Genomic DNA, 22031 nt, shown 5'->3' on the forward strand with positions numbered 1-22031 from the left:
ATATTTTATTTATTCATAACCTAAATTCTAATATGTGTAAAAAATTGATTCTTGGCTATGAGAATAAATAAAATCTAAAATGTATAGTGGTCTGTGACGTATCGAAAGTTCTCAAAGTAGTTCACAGTGTCAAAAAAAATTAAACCACTGATTTAAATATCTTTCAAAATAGTATAGACATAGTAATTTGTATTTTATACTCAGTTCATTCATTTTACTAATTTTAATCTCAAAATATTATCCAATAAGATATATTTGTGTGACATTGTCACTGATGTCATGAATACCTGTACGGGATCCCTTGCCCAACAATTAAATTAACTCACGATAAGTACACACTGTTAAGCATTATACATACTTTTTTTGTATAATATGTAAATAAAAAACAACGGTCATCTTTTAAAATTATATAGATTACTTTTTCCTGTATTGTCTACATACTTCTTTTGGTATTATAAATATTAATCACATATCATACAATCATGTGTTTATTTTAATAAATACACATCAATGTTTCTTTTTATACAACCATTTATTTATGTACTGAAATACTATTGTACAGTAATGAAATAATGAAACTACAAAATATAAAATATCAATGCCCCAATGCACATTTAATTTATTATTAATTTTTATTATGAATAATTTAAAAAATATTGATGTAATTTTCATGAAATTAAATTAATTTTATAATAAAAATAAATTAAATAAGCATTATTTAGGGAGTTTTATTTAAATGTATGTATTATCTCATCAAGATGATTAGATAAAAAATATATTTATTATCTTATGTAGATACCTAATTATTTTATTTTTATGATCTTAACTCTATTCATATGCTAAACAAAATACCATCATTCAAAATTTGTGGACCTTAAATGATTTATAATTTATTAACAATATCAACTTTGAAATTATATATTTAATATAGTTATTTATGTATTATATAGATGTCTACAATTGTCAATAACTACTATTATGGGGGTGCTGCCCCCATAAACGAAGAAAAAAAAAATAGTAAGCATGAAAAAGTAAATTATTTAACTTCAAACTGATTAATTTCTATTTTTTTTTTTTTTTTTTTTAGATGACAATCAACAAAATGTTGACAAAATAAAAAAAAATAATAAAAAACCAAGTATGTATATTGTATACCTATTGAGTATGCTATGTGATTAATTTCACATACCTAATTTATTTAATTTTTTTTTTTTTTTTAAGAATGTAAGACATGCAAAAAAAAACATTTCGGCAAATGCCGAAAACAGGCCAATAAAAATAAAAGTTAGTATACCTATATTGGATATTAAATTTTAATTAATTAAGCAATAATTAACATGTATTTTGTTGTTTAAATCAGAATGTGATATATGCAATGTCGGCCACAGAGGCCAATGCTGGTGGCGAAATGAAAAGCCGGTAATTATTGAATTCAATAAAACAGTTTTCTGACTAGGTGCAATTTGAATATGATTATTTTAATAATACAATTTTTTAAATTTTAGAAAACAAAAACCAAGGACCTGCGAGCGGTCCTTGATTCAAAAAAAAAAGAACTGGTAAGTTTTTTTTTTTTTTAATACTTAAATATCACTATGCACATATCGAATATTTAAATACAATAATATTTATACTAAGTTCCTGTTAATTATAATCAAACCATGTCTTCATTTAATTTATTTATCAGTGGAATATCCAAGAGAAAAGTTCAAACTTCAGGAAATATTAAATTACTCTATAGTTAATTAAATAATAAGTATATGATAGTGCAATTATTGATATTGCAATTCAATTGAAATCATGGGCGCCCATTGGGGGGGGGCAAGATAGGGCACTTGCCCCCCTGGACAAAAAATATTATGGACTTGTAGCTCAATAAATATTACCATAATATTATTATTATCTTTATTAACTTACATTTGAGAATTTTTTTTATTTTGACACCCCCCCCCCCCAAAATGTTACCTATGGACGCCCATGATTGAAATAACTAAAATGGCTCACTTTTGGTTTTCATAATCACACAATATCAAAATACATTCACATTCAGACACTACATTCAGACTCTCAAATATTTGCAACCAAACATTAAATGTGTATTTATTAAGGATTTTTTTTGTAATGTAACTAAACAACCACCCTCTCTCCCAAAAAAAATTCTGAATATCACTGATGTTCATAAAAAAAAAAAAAATAGGATAACTATCAACTTCAAACACCACAATAGTGTACCACTAAAGAATATGTGTATACACTGAAGAATAAGTTTATTAAAAATATTATGTCATAGTCAAACTAAGCATTTTACTAAATGATAATTAGTCAAATAAGTTCATTTTTTATTCAATTTCACTACCAGTCTAGACATTTAGTTAAATGATTTTAAGAAATTAAAAATATAACGATATTTTCTATTAATTATTAGGTACTAATTAATTTATATATTATATAAAAAAAAAACCATTAGTGATGATAGTGAAATTATACAAAAATGTAATTTAATAAAATGTCTGATTTGACTATATGCCTATCACATATACACTATTCATAAAACTATAGTAAATACAAAATATTATCTAATTCTGTTGTAGAACAAACAAGAAAGTCATATGGAGGTGGAGGAGGACCAGGAGGTCCGGCTAATATCTTTTTAATAATTAAATATAATTATTAAAATTATTATAAAAATAAAAAAATCGTTTTAGTTTTTTTTTTTTTTTTTACATCCTACCTATCTACCTACATTCATCATGGATCATTAAAAAAAAAAAAATTCTACCTATAAAAATTACAAAATTTTATAGTACCTGTTCTTATTATACGTTGACTAGTTGGTTGTGAATGAGTTGCTGGTTGAAGCAGGCAGATATGCTAGCCAGCATAACGTATGCAGACATGCACTAATAAATAAATACACTTTTTTAAATCTGCTTCCTCAGGGTTATAGGACCTGAAAATGTAGGTGAATTATGTTAATGAGTAAGTCAAAGACAAATGTGTCAAAAATTGTAACTCTCAGTGTATACCAATAAAGTTCTCGCCGAAAACAGTATAACATTGTTAATAATACTTACCTATACATTGTGCTATTTCAATTATTGCATTGAAATGTCTAGTCCATAGTAAAGTTGCCCATAATCACATCGGTTGGAGTAGGAAATTTATAATTTATTGGCCAAAATATATTTTATTTCGACAAAACAATTTCAATGAAAAAAAAAATAATAATAATAAAATAAAAAAATCACATGTGCAGGCTACAATTAATATTCGATTCACAACCAGATTACCAGAAACCACTATTAAACAAATTAAAATTTAAAAAGTAAACATACCTTGACGAAATGAGAGGTATTATAGGTTATTATATTAATATAATATAATATTATAAGTCTATGAATATACCATTACAATTAACTAAATATTTTGATTTTTGATAATCACAATGTAGGTACACTATAAAAATAATTTGAGCATAGCGACTGTCAGTGAAATATTCAAATATCACGTACCTATAACATAGAGTAATACTACTACTATATAATAATAGTACTCTATCACCTATAATGTATAAACTTACTATAAATGTGTAATAATATAACATTATTTTCGAAAATTTTAAATTACATATTGGTACCATTGTATAGATTATAATGTTCAAACCACAAATTAAAATAATATACTGGATACCCAACGAGAGGTGATAAGGAGCTCCCAAAGTGACTTTTCATGTACAAAGGACTACTAGCGCTTCAAGGGAATTCAAAATATATTAATGTCGTTGTAATCAGGAATTGAATTATATAATATATATATTTCCTAGAAGTTTTATTAATTAATTTAATTCGTGGAAATTAAACGTTGACGGTAAATTATCTTGAAAAAAGTCGCCACTAATATGATTACAAGTGCTAGGTGTAGTTTGCAACAGCTGTTTTAGCGAGTCAATTTGGGTCCCAGAAAAATGGTTGTTTGTATAGGTCGTTGGGTATCCACTATATTTTAATTCGTGGTTCAAACCACGGACTAAGCTGATATTATCCATGAACTCACCGTTTATAGATTATTCAAAATTTGAACTTCAAATGCTAATAAAAAAAAATTGTGCCTATGTATTATTATAATTTTTTAATCACTATAAGAATAACATATGAGGAACTTTGTATAAAATTTACAAGTATTTTTATAGGGCCAAAAAGATTTTATCGACACATAAAAAAACAATTTTCAGAAAAATTGAAAATTTCAGTTGTCTATAAATAGCTCAAAAAAATTAAAAATATTTTGAAAATTAAATCACGTAAAGAAAACGCGAATCTTAATAACTGGTAAAATTTTCAAGTATCTACGACTTATACTTTTTGAATAATAACAAATATCAAAAATCATTTGAGGCTAAACTGTTATTTAACGCGGTTTTTGTAAAAATTTAAATTTCAAACACTCATAAAAATTTTTTGTCTGAATCCGGTAGAGTTTTTTTTACAGATATTTGAAGAAAAATGTATGGAAAACCTTGTACCAAATTTTCAAAACTTAGTTATAAAAGAAAAAAATTTTATAATTTTTCAACTTCAAAATTACTTGCAAATTTTCGCGTTTTCGACAGATTTCGTAAAAATTTGAACTAAAAACGCTTATAAAAAAAAATTGTGACAAACGATTTTTAATTTCTTTTAGCTACATTAAAAACAACTCATAAGGAACCTTGTATTAAATTTTCAAATTTTTTTGGTCATCCAAAAATTTTTTATCGACACTTTAAAAAAAATTTCTCAAAAAAATCGAAAATTTCAGTGGTCTATAAATAACTCAAAAAAAGTCAAAATATTTTGAAAATTTAACTATATACAGATACCACTGACATTAACATTTGGTGAAAATTTCAAGTATTTTCAGTGATTAGTTTTTGAATTACAACCATAAAAAAAAATCGATTTGGTCGAAAACTGGATTTGCGTAACCTTTTACCTCTATAATGCACCAAGGATATTCACTTTTACATCGGAAACCACCCCCATTGTTTGAAATTGGAGCATTATTTCGACTAGTTATGCTGTACACAGACACAAAAACAAAAAAAAAAAAAAAACACACACACCATTGTAAAATCAATACATTCATCACTTCGTTCAGAATCTAAAACATACATCATTGTAAAATCAAAACAAACCAAATTCGCTATAATAACATAACTTTTAATATAGATTTAAGATCGTTTAAAATACTGTATTTTATTTTTAAATTACCGCAGTAATTTGTACATTTTGGTATACTTTCAGTAAAATACGTTTGAATCTAGAAAATATTATAAAATACTGACTATGTCAGTTTGGCAAGATTTCAATTTAATATAATATTAATTTTCAGGTAATTACAAATGGTTTATCATTAAATTAACAAATATATTTGAATGTCATCTTGTTATAAACTTAATAATTTTAAACTTTTAGAAGTGTTTGAAAGGCCTTCTATTATTTTATTTTAAAAAGTACTATTATACTATTTGTTTATACTCATTAGTTAATTACATTTTTCTAAATATCTTTCAATATGATATTATACATTTTTTGAATTTCAGCATTAAAAGATAGGTAATGGTTTGATTTAAGCTATACTTTTGTAATTCGCTAATGTAATCATTCATTTTAAGAAAATCAAAAATCTCCAACAGCTTTAATGCTTAATCAATTTTTAGTATTTTTACTCGACTTCACAAAATATATATATTTTTACATTTAATTTTATAATGATTACTCTCAGAAAACCTTATAAAAATATTGATTTTTCACTATTATGACGTTCTTTACGACGTTGCGGGAATGTATTAGCACACGCTATGTAATTTTTTTTAATCAGGTTGGAGATGCCACTGTGCAAAAATCGACGTTTACCCGTGCTTTTTACGTAAATATTACACTGGTAGGTCTATAAATAACAGGCATGGTAATATGTTTATATGTGAAGATAATAGATTGGTGTATACCTGTATAATTATTGCAGTATTGTGGGTTCACAACTCGGTTCAAATTTATGATAAGATACTGTAATATAACAGTGAGGTTAAAATTTAATTAGTGTTGTAAAAAATGCAAGTGCAGTTTATTTTAATGGATCGTAATTATGTTTGTGCCGCGCCGTGGGGTTAATTTCTGTTTGATTAAAAGGCGCTGTCGAGCTGGTTTATATTAGGTAATTGTTTTTTCTTCTATTATTATTATTATTATTATTATTCTCGCCTTACAGCGATGTACCGTGAATGATGTTTATTCTGACGAACAACGTACAAGTTTCTAATCATTGTTTGTTATTTCGATTAATATTGTTATCGGCACTATTGACACGAAATTTGTGACATTTCATGTACGGTTAAACATTAATTTATAATAACATACTAATGTAGACACTATAGACATATTATTGTTATTATTATTACAGTTCATAAATGAACTAAATATGTATTTATGCTTTGTGTATTTTATGTACTTATTATACCTCCTTTCACAAATTAAAAGGTCGGTTAAAGTTAAAGGAAAACGTGTTACCCTAGGTATTTGAGTACTTCTCATTTGTACTTGTATATATTATACAGTTGTAGTTATAATATTGCTATTATATAGTATTAAGCTTTATAATTAACAACTTCACGGTTTACACGAACTGCTATAGAAGTTTAGAAATCATACTCGATGCATTCGTCTAGGTAGCCATGATATTTTGTACATAAGTAGTGTCCCGAATTCGATCATTAAAAAATTTAAAAAAAAAAAGTCGAAACAACGAAAAGTTACTAAAAATTACTTTTTAGCATACTAACCACTAAACTAAAAAAAAAAGTCTATATAGGTATCTTTAATTAAATACATACAGCTTACAGTATAATATGATGTCTAATGACTATACAAGGCTGTCTGTAACAAAACAAATAGATACCCATAACAAGTGAAACTGCTACAGGATACATAGTTGTTTTGTGAACAAGTATAAAAATGGTATACTGTCAATATAATATAATTATATAAATACCTAAGGATGGGCTAATATTTTGTTATTTTTTTTTTTAAATAAATATTTTAAGTCCGATTCAAAACGGGAAAAAATCAAGTAGTACAGGTAGGTAAGTATCTGCAAAAAGTAGAAAAATACCAATTAAAATAGGAACAAATTACATATTTCTAGCAATTTTAATACTTGTAATTTGAGCCATTAGTAGGCGTACGTTTAAATGTGTATGAAACTCGTGACAAAAATCAAAGCAAAAATAATCCGCACGACATTTTCAATTTTAATTGTTAAAAATCGTCTGATAAATTTACCGAGCTTACAATATAGTTATGTTAGATACATAAAATGTGAATAAATAACGTGGATTATTTAAAATGCATTATGACATTTCTGATTTTTACTTGTTTTATTATTAACTAACATATAACTCATTTACTCGTCGTTTATACACAAGAGCATTCAGGTTACCTACCTACAATTACTTATAATTATTTAGCTTACATATTTTTATTTTACTTTATGTTTGTTTTCATAACTGTGATGAAATTTATCTATTAAAATTTTTGCAAGCACTATCTAGATTGCGCAGATTATATAATGATCTTTTATTTAATTTTATGTGACACAAATAACATCAAAATTCGTTAATTTATTGAAATCAAAAGCGTTTTTCGTCGCTCATACGCAGATGTAACTATACACACGATTTTAGGCCAACCGTTAGCAATTCATTGTATTTAATTATTACTGTCAACTCCGTAGACGTCATTGTGTCTATACTTTGGATTACACGACTGTCGTACCACTATACTGCTCCATTCCATTTTGCGTGGTCTTTATATGCAGATTGTTCGTTCAATCTATTATACACTTTCCATACGAGTGTTTTAACTTTTAAGCACACATAAAATGCGCTTGCTAATAGTTGTCATTTGTATAATAAGTATATATACCATTGTCCATCGATGCTAATCGTGAGTGCTGACTCTGATAACAGCCGTATTGTTTCTTTTGAGCTATTGGTCAAGGTTTTTTTGTTTTTATTATTATATTAGCGGTTCCATTGCATGTAATATATGTATATGTAATATAAATTGTATCGCTAAGACTTACAAAAGTTTTCCTACGTGACTGGATTATATTATCATCAGATCATAAATAGTTTCTCGCAGGGCCGATTAATATAATTTTATGCTTGTAATCCCGAAGGCTGTAGGGTATTGACACGAGAAACTTTATTTAAAACAGCGTTAAAAAATATGCTTGTTTTAAAATAATATGCTATAGTATGATCGTAGGTTTTTATCGTTGTGTTGATTGTTTAATTGTTTCTATTAATCGTGAGCAGATTATTAACTGTTTCATATAGTAGGTACAAGACTGTTAAATATACATGAGGTATGATTAAACGCTGATCAGTAACAAAAAAAAAGTGCTTATATTTTTAGATTAATTTATTCCATTCATTTAATATAATACATATTTTCATTAATGATAATAATATTATAATGTATGATGGCAATGTAGTCATAACAAACATCGGACTCGATTATTCCACACTACTTTTATTTTTATTAGATTTCCAACAAAGTATCATTAGTAAAACAGTACTACTCAATGTATGGACGTCGATATTAATATATTATAATATGGCTACAAGTAAACGACGAGAAGTATTTGACAATAAATAATTCGAAAGAAGTTTAAGGAACATGTTATATTGATACGTTTTCAATAGCATAATACTCTTCCATCCATTTATTCATACATTGCAGCTGTAGTTTATTTTTAAAGTGAAATTTTAATATTTTTATCTAAATGAAAATAATATAATGTACCTACAGTGTTTATATTATTATAATGTGTTGTACATTTCTACAAGTGAAGCAGGCGTATACCGTTTCTCATATTTTATATCATAAATAGGCTTGCTTTTTCATTTTTGGTTTGCCGTACGCTTACCTCGACACAAACCATTAAATACATTTTACGAAAACATGATTCAATGGCGGTGTCCAGACACCCAAAACACCCCTCACTGACTATTAATAGTTGCACCACTGCAGGGTACTACATTATGCTATTAAATGTAGTCCTAGCTTGTGGAATACGCGTACAAAGAAATATTGTTTTCAGCGTTTTCAAAACACGAGTTCACGATGGTAGCGAGTTTTTAACGTATTACTCTTATAATAATAAATTTATCAACGGTATTGAAATCTTTGGTTTTTTTTTTTTTTACACGTTACAATAAGCATTTACGAGTATACAGAGAAAATGGGGTACTCCGACGATGCGATAAATCTAAAAAAAAAACCGCTACTTATGTATTTCAGATCGTAATACTTGGTGAGCATATTGCGTATTCGCGTCTATTGAGTATAATTTCGGGTTTGCCTATATAGCAAGACGAAAAATTGCTGATTTACGACTCCTGGTATAACGCTCTTTAACAGGTATTTATTATTTTATAAATATTTTATGTGACAGGAAATCTGATACATTTCCCGGTATTTCGCCATTTTGGAACAACTCGATAATATAATAATTTGCCCAGGCCGGGTAACATATTGCCGGTCAAAGTATTTTATTCTTTGTCCGCGATAAACAAAACGATGTAACTTTAATCATAAATGAAAGCGATAAATAAATTTTATTTTATTAAAAAACCAACTTTAAAGAGTTTAAACTTACAAAATATGTACAATGTTCCCCGTTAATTGAGTACGTATTGACTGGCGTAGCATAAACGTATTTTTACAAAGTAGTAATAATGCAGTAAATAATATATTATGATAAGTAATATGAAACTGTTGTTCGTTTATTCAGTTTGTATTAAAAAAAAATGTCATTTCTACATTTATAATATAGTATACAACTATTACAAACTTTTATAAATTATCATCGCGTCAAGATTATTTTCATTTACAAGATTAGTACAGTTTATGAGCTTATAAAAATAATATTAGTGAGTATTCATCAATTTAATGACCGGTAAGTAGGTTTTACATTTTAAACTTTAAGAGATTGTTATTATATTTTTTTTGTAATATTGTGCTTTAAAATTGTACTAATCACATTACGTTTGCAAACGCATTACTATTGTTGGTATGAAATATGCATTATTATTTGTTCAGTTCAATCGTGAATAATGTTGTAATGTTATAAATATGTGCTGTAAAAGTATTTCTGCAGTGTTTAAATTGAATCAAAATGGAAAATCAAAATATAATATGTATAATGTATATATATATTATTTAATGAAAATAATACACATCTGATTAAAACTTTGTATTATAAATAAGGCAAGAATTAAATAAGTCAAAAAACTATTGTATAATTTACAATACCCGAGCTAGACTGAGCAATTCTGTATTATTATCCTCGAAACGTATACTTTTCATTACATAATAGCCTATAGAAATCGGGCAGTACCCAAAAATTTCCTTACAGCTCACCTTGTCCACAAAGGAATATAATATATTGATTTTAATTAAAAATATTTATTGTTATTCGTAATAGGTCAATAAATGCTGAAATATTCGAATATTTTAAAATTAGTTATCGTAGGGAACTGTTAAAGTCACATACCTAATATCATTATTTTCCATACACTTCAGACAATGTAATTTTAAAAATATTTAAACCAATTTTAAACTGTTATTTACAATACGAGAAACGAATCAATTCTTACCGTTATATATTGCGATACATCGGTATTGTCGTATTGATTCGTGTAAGTGATATTTAGTATATTTCGAAAAATGTGCTCAATCGACCATATTATTACATTAATAGTGATTATGTTTGTATTAAAAATATAGTATATTTTATAAAACGTAACATTGTGTTTTCGTGTACAATGATTTATCATTGAATTCTGATTTAACAAATGCGCACAGTGACCTACTCAATGTGAAAGTTTACTCAAAACCTTCTATATAGCTAAAAGTGTTTTTTCAAGTTTAGCGGAGACAATGTTAACAGTCATTTGTGATACTTATCCTCATAGTAGAATTAAATAACAAAGATTACTCAGGCTTTTCTTTTAATATTCAATGTTTTAAATTCTGAGTGAAGAAATTATTAATGTATTGATTTATTATGTGTGTTTTATTTTGCTTCTGTCATCATCTTTTATTGGAGCAGTAAAAGTGCTAGATTTTCAAGTTTAATGGTGATTCCTGTGTGCCTAGTAGCAAGTTGAATATAATATATGGTACTTCCAGAGGTCAAAACTACAAAATTCATAGTATGTTTTAAAATAATCAGGAAAACAAAATAAAAATAAAGGTAAAATGGAAATTTTTAAACAATACCGGTTAAGCTGATATATTTGATTTTGTTTGTTTTTTTCTGGTGTAACTCAAAAACGATTAACTGTAGATATTTTTCACAACATTTTTATACTAGAATAAATTGGTAAAGTTTTCAAATTATTTTGACTCCTTTTGAGTTATATAAAAGACATTTTTGATTTTGATTTTTTCTTATCTATAAATGTGGACAAAAATATATTCTTTGATCAGTCCAAAAACTTGAAATTTTAACACTGCAAGGTTTATGACATGAGTAGGTAATTCAAACTGAAATAAAAATAATCTAAAAAAGTGTGGTGAAATGGGAATCACTCTGCTGTATATTAGGTGCCATGTAGATCATTATTATGTATAGAAGTGTTAAATTTTAATCCAATAATAGTCGATAGGTATCATTGTATAGGTACGAAAAACGATTCTGAACGGATAGATTTGTCATAATAGGATGTACTCGTATTTTTCAGTGGTTTGTGAAAAAGGTGGTTTATGTTTTAATGACCTTAATACCCTAAAATGTAAGCTCTTTTATATTTGTTGTAAGCCAAACTTATGAAAAATCTTGTATTCAATTTTCAACTCTTTGCTACATATATACAAATTGTTTTATAGATTTTTACTACAAAATAATTTGTAAATATTCATGATTTTGACGAATTTTTGTCAATATTTGAACTTCAAATACTAATAAAAAAAAATTGTGACTATGTATTCTTATAATTTTTGAATCACTTTAAGACTCACTTATGAAGAACTATATATTAAGTTTTAAAGTATTTTGACTCAGCCGAAAAAATGTTATCGATATTTATATAAAAAAAAAGCTAAACAAATACGAATATTTCAAATGCCAATAAAGAGCATTAAAATAAGCGAAATATTTTGAAAATTAAATTATGCAAAGAAAATGCCAATCTTATTAATTAGTGACATTTTCAAGTATTTACGACTTATACTTTTTGAAAAATTAAAATGTTAATAATCGTTTGAGCGTAAATTATAATCATTCCGTGGTTTTGTAAAAAATTAAAATTCTAAAGCCCATAATATATTCCGTATAATGATACGTTAAGTTTTCTCTATAGACATTTGAAAGAAAATTTATGGAAAACTTCTTGTTGAACTTTTTAATTTTAGGTATAAATACAAACATTTTATGATTTTTCAACTACGAAATTACTTGCAAATTTTTGCGATTTTGACATACTATATCGTAAAAATTTGAACTACGCTTTTAGTTGTCTATAAATGCTAAGAAAAGTTAAAATATTATTAAAATTTTTATAGCAATAATTTATAAGGGCATGTGTATACTGTATCATCGTGTATGATGGACGATGGTGCGAGTAATATGCAAGGTTATATTCTAATACAAGGTGTACAAGCACATAATTCGTACAAACTATCCAATATCCAAAAGTGTTATTCGTACATTGTGCAGCCCATTCTCTCAATTTGGCTGTTTCAAGTTCAAGTAACTTTAAACCTACTTATTATTGTTTAAGCCTAATTTAATAGTTTTATTTTTTTTTCAATACACCAAAAGAAATGATGTCTTAGAGGTATGTATTAAAAACAGTGATACAGATGTTAAAGAAAAAACACTTAAAAGGCTGTGTTTCACGAGTTAGGTATGCTGTCCACGATTTTGTTGAATTTTTTGAATTGTTTGAATCTGTTATGGAAGCATTAGTCATTATTTCACACTGGAAAGATTCTTCAGGATCAGCCACAGATGATAGTTTATACATAAAAACAATTGATTCTGAATTTATAACTGTACATATGTATTATTAACTATAAAGGTAATATTAATAACTTAATTTTTTTGTAATGTTTTAAAAAGAATAGTTTTATACTTAGGAAACATTTTTAATGTTTTTTTTTTCATATGTTTAATATTGTAACTGAATTAAAATCCATCAGCAGTAATTGTACCAATGAATTTAAAAAATATTTTCTCAAACACAGGTAAAAAGTTTTATAATTACTAAAAGTAAGTAGTGTCTATAGTTCAATTTTATTAATTAATTAGTAAACATATGCCTATATCGTTTATTATTATTTTCATTAAAAGAATACAATTTTAAATAAATATATTTTGGAAATGGCTGAAAAAATTGAATTTGAATTGACTGTAAAAAGATTATGTAAAAAACAAACCAATAGTACAAATCCATCAACAGATAAAAATGTAACATTAGATGTTGAAAATTATTGTAGGATAACTATATTATATCTAATATAGATACTAATATATTATATCCTTATACCTATCTATTTTATTTGAAAAATATTTTATACGTTATCCGTCTCTATTCCTTCACTTAAACATAATATACTTAAAAAACTAAAAAGATTGAAAACATACTTACTTAAGAAAACTATGGCTGAGACATTGTTGAAAAACACACTATTATTATTATTAATAAAATTGTATTATAATAAGTAATAATTTTAAAACTTGATTAATATGAAATAATTTTTATTTAATTAGAATTGATTTTATAAAAAATAATGTGTGTAATTTTAATAATCGATCTAATAATTTAATGGTATAAGATATTAATACTCTATTTTTATATTTATTATTTAAATATACCTACTTTAAATCCAAATAATAAAATAAGAAGAGTGGTGCTAATATGTATAACGTGTAACTTCTTTATTATTATAATTCTTAAATTATACCATGGTGCAAATAGGTGACGGCTCATTCCCCGTGTGAATTCGCTGATGAAGTGTCAGACCATTACTTTGAGTAAACGATTTGCCACAAACGTCACACTGGTATGGCTTTTCTCCCGTGTGAATTCGCTTATGAGCTATCAGATTATTGATCTGAATAAACGATTTGCCACAAACGCCACACTGGTGTGGCTTTTCTCCCGTGTGAATTCGCTTATGAGCTATCAGATTATTACTGTTAGTAAACGATTTGCCACAAACGTCACACTGGTGTGGCTTTTCTCCCGTGTGAATTCGCTTATGAGCTATCAGACTATTGCTATGAGTAAACGATTTGCCACAAACGCCACACTGGTATGGCTTTTCTCCCGTGTGAATTCGCTTATGAGGTATCAGACTATTGCTCTGAATAAACGATTTGCCACAAACGTCACACTGGTATGGCTTTTCTCCCGTGTGAATTCGCTTATGAGCTATCAGATTATTGCTCTGAATAAACGATTTGCCACAAACGCCACACTGGTGTGGCTTTTCTCCCGTGTGAATTCGCTTATGAGCTATCAGATTATTACTGTTAGTAAACGATTTGCCACAAACGTCACACTGGTGTGGCTTTTCTCCCGTGTGAATTCGCTTATGAGCTATCAGATTATTACTGTTAGTAAACGATTTGCCACAAACGTCACACTGGTGTGGCTTTTCTCCCGTGTGAATTCGCTTATGAGCTATCAGACTATTGCTCTGAATAAACGATTTGCCACAAACGTCACACTGGTGTGGCTTTTCTCCCGTGTGAATTCGCTATGAGCTATCAGATTATTACTGTTAGTAAACGATTTGCCACAACGTCACACTGGTGTGGCTTTTCTCCCGTGTGAATTCGCTTATGAGCTATCAGATTATTACTGTTAGTAAACGATTTGCCACAAACGTCACACTGGTGTGGCTTTTCTCCCGTGTGAATTCGCTTATGAGCTATCAGACTATTGCTCTGAATAAACGATTTGCCACAAACGTCACACTGGTATGGCTTTTCTCCCGTGTGAATTCGCTTATGAGGTATCAGACTATTGCTCTGAATAAACGATTTGCCACAAACGTCACACTGGTATGGCTTTTCTCCCGTGTGAATTCGCTTATGAGCTGTCAGATTATTACTGTGAGTAAACGATTTGCCACAAACGTCACACTGGTATGGCTTTTCTCCCGTGTGAATTCGCTTATGAGCTATCAGACTATTGCTCTGAATAAACGATTTGCCACAAACGTCACACTGGTATGGCTTTTCTCCCGTGTGAATTCGCTTATGAGGTATCAGACTATTGCTCTGAATAAACGATTTGCCACAAACGTCACACTGGTATGGCTTTTCTCCCGTGTGAATTCGCTTATGAGCTGTCAGATTATTACTGTGAGTAAACGATTTGCCACAAACGTCACACTGGTATGGCTTTTCTCCCGTGTGAATTCGCTTATGAGCTGTCAGATTATTACTGTGAGTAAACGATTTGCCACAAACGTCACACTGGTATGGCTTCTCTTTTGTGTATATCTTTTGATGTTCCATAATATTTATTTTTTCGGTTTTTTACATATGAATATCAATTCTACCACATATATTGCTAATACATGTATATATTTTCGGTTATTGTTGTACAATAAGTATAACAATTAAATTTGACGACGTTTAATTAAATATTTTATGTTATCGGTAACCTATATGTTTTTTTCGATAACTACGTCTAATAACTTTAGTGTTCTGTTATGTTTCGATTAGAACCTATTTACATTGATAAGTTTTTTAGCCAGTATTGTTTATAATCGTCTAAATTTATAAGAGAATCAGTAAATTATAATAAAACATAGGTACTATTATCGTACCGAGGTACCTATAATATCAAATATTATGAATTAAATTTTATTTTATTATTATTATTATTATTATTATTATTACTGTTATGTTAATCTAAATCGGATGTAACATAAAATATTTGATAATATTATTTTTCATTTATTTTATTGTTTGTAAAAAGAATAACAATATAAAATTAATTTATATGTAAATACATAATTATGTATATATATCATATTAATATTGTTTTTTATTTAATGATGAGCTAGTTACTTACACGATTTATAGCAATTGAGGAGCTGCAACTGATGTATTTAATGTTTTTGGTCCTATTAACTATGATGTGTTGTAGCTCGAAATTATTAACAATAGTTGATTTATAATAACCATATATACTTTAAAAATTCTTCATTAAAAATAATATACATATTTAATTTTTATTTTATAAATTAGTAGTCATTATCTTTGGCAGACCTGTTGGTGGTTTCGCTCTAATTAGTGAAATACTCAAATTGTGGCAGTACTATCACTATTTACTTGAGTGAAAATACTACGTTTATGGACGCTACCGATTTTGATATTTAAGTTTTTGCTATTGGAACCGTTTCAATGACTGTAGTTCTATCACTTCAATTCCCAGATTCGTAAAAAATAACACAACTCAAACCTAGAAAACATATCTCAATCTTTCCTTTTAAAAATTGTCTGTGGATAAGAAGGATAAACTCCTCAAGAAAACCTTTTAAAAACAAATTAACAATTGTTATTTCCTCTTATTTTTTCCACATCACCTGGAACATTATATCTGTGACATTTTTTTCGAAAAATAACTCACCGACGAGTTCTTCAAATTGTCCAGAACTTTTTCAGTCGTTTATTTTATCTATCCATTGTTTTAACTGACACTTAGAAATAATCCAGTATTCGTTGATATAAACTGTGCTATTATTAATTTTAATTTTCTAATTTCTTCTATACATTTGGTATTATACACTAAGTTACTAGAGGGTCAATTTTTTGAAAACTAAAATCTAACGGGCCAGAGAGCATATAAAGCAAAAAAAAAACAAAGTCATTCAAAATATACATTTTAATTGTCATTTATTTTGTTAATAATAAATACATAGTCTAAAGCTATACTTATAAAATTTACATTCGTGTGTATATTAAGACATTTAGAAATTTTACGATGTTCAATACCAGATATAAATTATTACGAGTATATTGATAAAATAGACTATACATATAGATTATAGAATATAGAGTATAATTTTTCATTTATACATGGCTACAATAACTGTGTTCAGCATAATTGATTTCGTTTTGTTAATTTCAACACTATTAAAGTGAATCGACTTTTATTTTTATGGTGGCGGACGAACACACTTTCACTCGTTCGTTTTTGCGAGGAATCTGTTAATAATATCGTTCACTGGTTAGTGAATCGAGTTAATACATTTTCCTGTTTAATATACAATAGTGCTAATCCGCATAAGCGCTTTTGGCTCCATTAATTAATATTGTCGCAAAAGACCGATGCGAAAACACAGATTATGTTCTTACGCCTTTGAGTTTTGTATAATAGATCGATCCACCCCAATGTTAAAACTAGCAGCACAGAATTTATTGGTCCTGCCGAACGAAAATTTTCAACATATAGTTATAAGACCGCTTGAGTCGTGCGGGCGTGGCGTCTTCTTTTAAAATTCGTGATTTCGATTCAATACGTCATCAGATTTATCATGACCTGCGGCTGCGCTTCGCTATGATAGTAATATATTATATTATTAGGTAGCACACTCGTGTGTCCGTATAAAAACATATAATACCCGTATTATATCGCTATACTACTTCATATCAGTAGCATCGATCACTATGATATGTGTAAATATAAATTGTGGATTCGATTCATAATATTTAGGTGAGTGGTGCTGAGCTGACGATATAGTTTTTCGTACAGGATATATGAAGGTATGAAATGACTTGCATGATTTTTTTCCTGTATGCCAAAACCAAAATGTACAAATTACTGCGGTAATTTAAAAATAAAATACAGTATTTTAAACGATCTTAAATCTATATTAAAAGTTATGTTATTATAGCGAATTTGGTTTGTTTTGATTTTACAATGATGTATGTTTTAGATTCTGAACGAAGTGATGAATGTATTGATTTTACAATGGTGTGTGTGTTTTTTTTTTTTTTTGTTTTTGTGTCTGTGTACAGCATAACTAGTCGAAATAATGCTCCAATTTCAAACAATGGGGGTGGTTTCCGATGTAAAAGTGAATATCCTTGGTGCATTATAGAGGTAAAAGTTACGCAAATCCAGTTTTCGACCAAATCGATTTTTTTTATGGTTGTAATTCAAAAACTAATCACTGAAAATACTTGAAATTTTCACCAAATGTTAATGTCAGTGGTATCTGTATATAGTTAAATTTTCAAAATATTTTGACTTTTTTGAGTTATTTATAGACCACTGAAATTTTCGATTTTTTTGAGAAATTTTTTTTAAAGTGTCGATAAAAAATTTTTGGATGACCAAAAAAATTTGAAAATTTAATACAAGGTTCCTTATGAGTTGTTTTTAATGTAGCTAAAAGAAATTAAAAATCGTTTGTCACAATTTTTTTTTATAAGCGTTTTTAGTTCAAATTTTTACGAAATCTGTCGAAAACGCGAAAATTTGCAAGTAATTTTGAAGTTGAAAAATCATAAAATTTTTTTCTTTTATAACTAAGTTTGAAAATTTGGTACAAGGTTTTCCATACATTTTTCTTCAAATATCTGTAAAAAAAACTCTACCGGATTCAGACAAAAAATTTTTATGAGTGTTTGAAATTTAAATTTTTACAAAAACCGCGTTAAATAACAGTTTAGCCTCAAACGATTTTTGATATTTGTTATTATTCAAAAAGTATAAGTCGTAGATACTTGAAAATTTTACCAGTTATTAAGATTCGCGTTTTCTTTACGTGATTTATTTTCAAAATATTTTTAATTTTTTTGAGCTATTTATAGACAACTGAAATTTTCAATTTTTCTGAAAATTGTTTTTTTATGTGTCGATAAAATCTTTTTGGCCCTATAAAAATACTTGTAAATTTTATACAAAGTTCCTCATATGTTATTCTTATAGTGATTAAAAAATTATAATAATACATAGGCACAATTTTTTTTTATTAGCATTTGAAGTTCAAATATTGACAACAATTCGTTAAAACCATGAATATTTGCAAATTATTTGAAGTTGAAAAATCATAAAATTTTTTGTGTTTATAACTAAGGATTAAAAATACAACACTAAGTTTTCCATAAGTTTACCTTCAAGTATCTATAGAGAAAACTCGAAGCATCATTATAGGAAAAATTTTAAGTGCGTTTGAATTTTAAATTTTAACGAAATCGCGTAACGATAACGATTTATCCTCAGACGATTTTAAATATTTGTTATTATTCAAAAAGTATAAGTCGTAGATACTTGAACATTTTACCAGTTATTAAGATTCGCGTTTTCTTTACGTGATTTAATTTTCAAAATATTTTTTAATATAAGCTGGTTTTTTTAAACCACCTTTTTCACCAACCACTAGAAATTATATCCTAGGCTGACAAATCATCTTCGTTCAGAATCGTTTTTCGTATACAATGATAACTATCATTGGATTCAAATTTAACACTCCTATAATATATAATAATGATCCATACGGCACCTAATGTACAGCAGAGCGGTACTCACTTGCCCACTTTTTTTGTTTTTAATTATAGTACCTACCTACCTACCTATTTATTTAAACTATATATTATTCATATTGTTGTACTACATCACTGTATTACTAATTACGTCCGTACATATAATATACTATTTCTTAGATTCATCGTATCGAAAAATATTAATTTTTTTTATATAGTTTGAAATTTAGTTCATAACAAAAAATTTTGAAAAATAAATAAATACATAAAATACAGTAAACTCTCAAATAAATACCTCGTAGAATTGAATAGCGTATCAATTACAGGTAATGTGAAATAAAACGAAATAAACCGAAAACTAACATCAAAATGTTTTTAACATGTTTATAAATATTTAATTAATATCAATTGAGGCGGTTCATCTAGCTAATATGAATACTTTTAAAATAAGACAGGGACAAAGTCCACACTAGATAATGGTAAGAAAGTCCTTACCCGGAATCGTTGGACGAATATAATTTCGTACACGAGACTTTGCAGGTAAAAAAAATACATAATATTATGTTAGTTCCTACATGATAGAATAAAACACACTATTGTGTAAGTAAAAATAAGTGCCACTACAGTAAAAAATATAGGTACATATTATGTAAGCTCCTACACTACACACATACACACACACATATATTATATATATATATTATATATAATAATTCAATATTATACTATATTCTAAATAATAATATAATTTATTTCTTTATTAGTTATCACTTATCAATCTAATATCAGTTATATCATATGATATAGTCATATATTTTGATAAAATAAAAAAAATATATATATTTTACGTTGTTTATTTCGGAAACTTAATTGTTTAACATAAACGTATTAGTTAGTTTTGTTTGTCAAGTACTTACTCTACACTTTTTTCAATTACAAAATATCCTTTTTTAGCATAATTTTGACTTAATTTAGGATTCCGAACGAAGTGATGAATGTATTGATTTTACAATGATGTGTTTTTTTTTGTGTCTGTGTACAGCATATAACTTGTCGAAATAATGCTTCAATTTCAAACTTCGGGGGTGGTTTCCGATGAAAAAGTGAATATTCTTGGTGCATTATAGAAGTCAAAAGTAAACATTTTCCAACAGTTTTCAATAAATCGAGAAAAACAAAAAAAAAAAAATGATGAAAAAACGAAAATTTTTACGCATTACCAGTTTTCGACCAAATCGATTTCTTTATATGATTTTAATTGTAACTTACAAACTCATCACTGTAAATACATGAAATTTTCACCAGATGTTTGTATTAGTTTTATCTATATACAATTAAATTTTTAAAATATTTACAATTAAATTTCGATTTTTTTGAGAATTTTTTTTGAAGTGTCGATAAAAAAATTTTGGCTGTCCAAAAAAACTTGAAAATTTAAAACAAGATACCTCATGATTTGTTCAAATTTTTACGAAATATGTCAAAATCAAAATTTACGAGTCATTTTGTTGTTGAAAAATCATAAAAATTTTTGTGTTTGTATCTAAAGTTAAAAAATTCAGCACTAAGTTTTTCGTAAATGTTCTTTCAAATAGCTATAGAGAAAACTCGAAACGTCATAATATGAAAAATGTTGTGTGCGTTTGAATTTTAAATGTTTACGAAATGATTTACATAAATGTGAAGGAAATTCTAACATCGTTAGACTAACCGTCCTCTATGGGCTATGGCTAAAAGAACACGCTCGTGTTCATGAATTCCTGGTACTCACACACACACACACACACACTTTTTTTTTTATTAAACAACCACCGCGACTCTGCACAACTGACCGACTGACCGACTACCGCCGCCGTCTATGGCTAAAAGAACACGTTCGTGTTCATGAATCCCTGGTACCACACACACACTTTTGTTCAACAATGGCGACTCCTCACAAATTATTCCATACCCCCCGAAGATGAATTAACCATATATCGATAGGGTCGCGTCGGACACTTTGGTTGAAGTGTGCTATTCAAACTACGATAAGTACACATTTGTCGTTTCATATATGCGTACTATAAGTACTACTATCAATATTTTTAATACGGTATGGCGGTATACACAAGGTATGTATTTGTCGTTTGAGTAAATAGACGTTTTGCCTTTTGAAATATTTCTAACATTTATTTATTTCAGCTCTATCTCACACCACCCATTCACGGTTGCTTAAAGGTACGTGGCCTGTTACAATGCCATCGAGATAAATCAACACAAATTTACTAACCAACACACGGAATAGTACTGGTAGTACACTATTTGGTCGTAGCAAAAACAAAAAAAAAATGTTGCTGCACACAAATACTAGCTCTAGTTATCACCCATTGTTTGGAATCGAAGGTCCGTCACAACCTGCGTTGGTTTTAATATTGTATGAGCTCAGATTTTAATGCTCCAAAAACTGTAAAAAAATATTGAAAAAATGCATTTTA

General features: G+C 27.6%; 2 protein-coding genes across 2 annotated transcripts; one reads left to right on the forward strand and one right to left on the reverse strand.

Moving 5' to 3' along the window:
- The first annotated feature begins 901 nt into the window (after positions 1-901).
- On the forward strand, positions 902-1945 carry LOC126552076 (uncharacterized). The gene is made up of 5 exons (XM_050206557.1): positions 902-1017; positions 1088-1138; positions 1222-1284; positions 1361-1419; positions 1506-1945. Exons 1-5 carry the CDS (start codon positions 951-953, stop codon positions 1578-1580), a joined length of 315 nt encoding a protein of 104 aa, XP_050062514.1. The 5' UTR covers positions 902-950; the 3' UTR covers positions 1581-1945.
- A 12022-nt stretch (positions 1946-13967) lies between these two features.
- On the reverse strand, positions 13968-15713 carry LOC126552073 (zinc finger protein 271-like). Its single transcript, XM_050206553.1, is given in 3 exon segments — positions 13968-14812; positions 14815-14856; positions 14859-15713. Coding segments are annotated over 3 exon segments (1566 nt in total). The 5' UTR covers positions 15577-15713; the 3' UTR covers positions 13968-14006.
- Between the last annotated feature and the right edge of the window lie 6318 nt (positions 15714-22031).

Source organism: Aphis gossypii, chromosome X (assembly GCF_020184175.1).
Source record: "Aphis gossypii isolate Hap1 chromosome X, ASM2018417v2, whole genome shotgun sequence".
NCBI classification, from domain to species: Eukaryota; Metazoa; Arthropoda; class Insecta; order Hemiptera; family Aphididae; genus Aphis; species Aphis gossypii.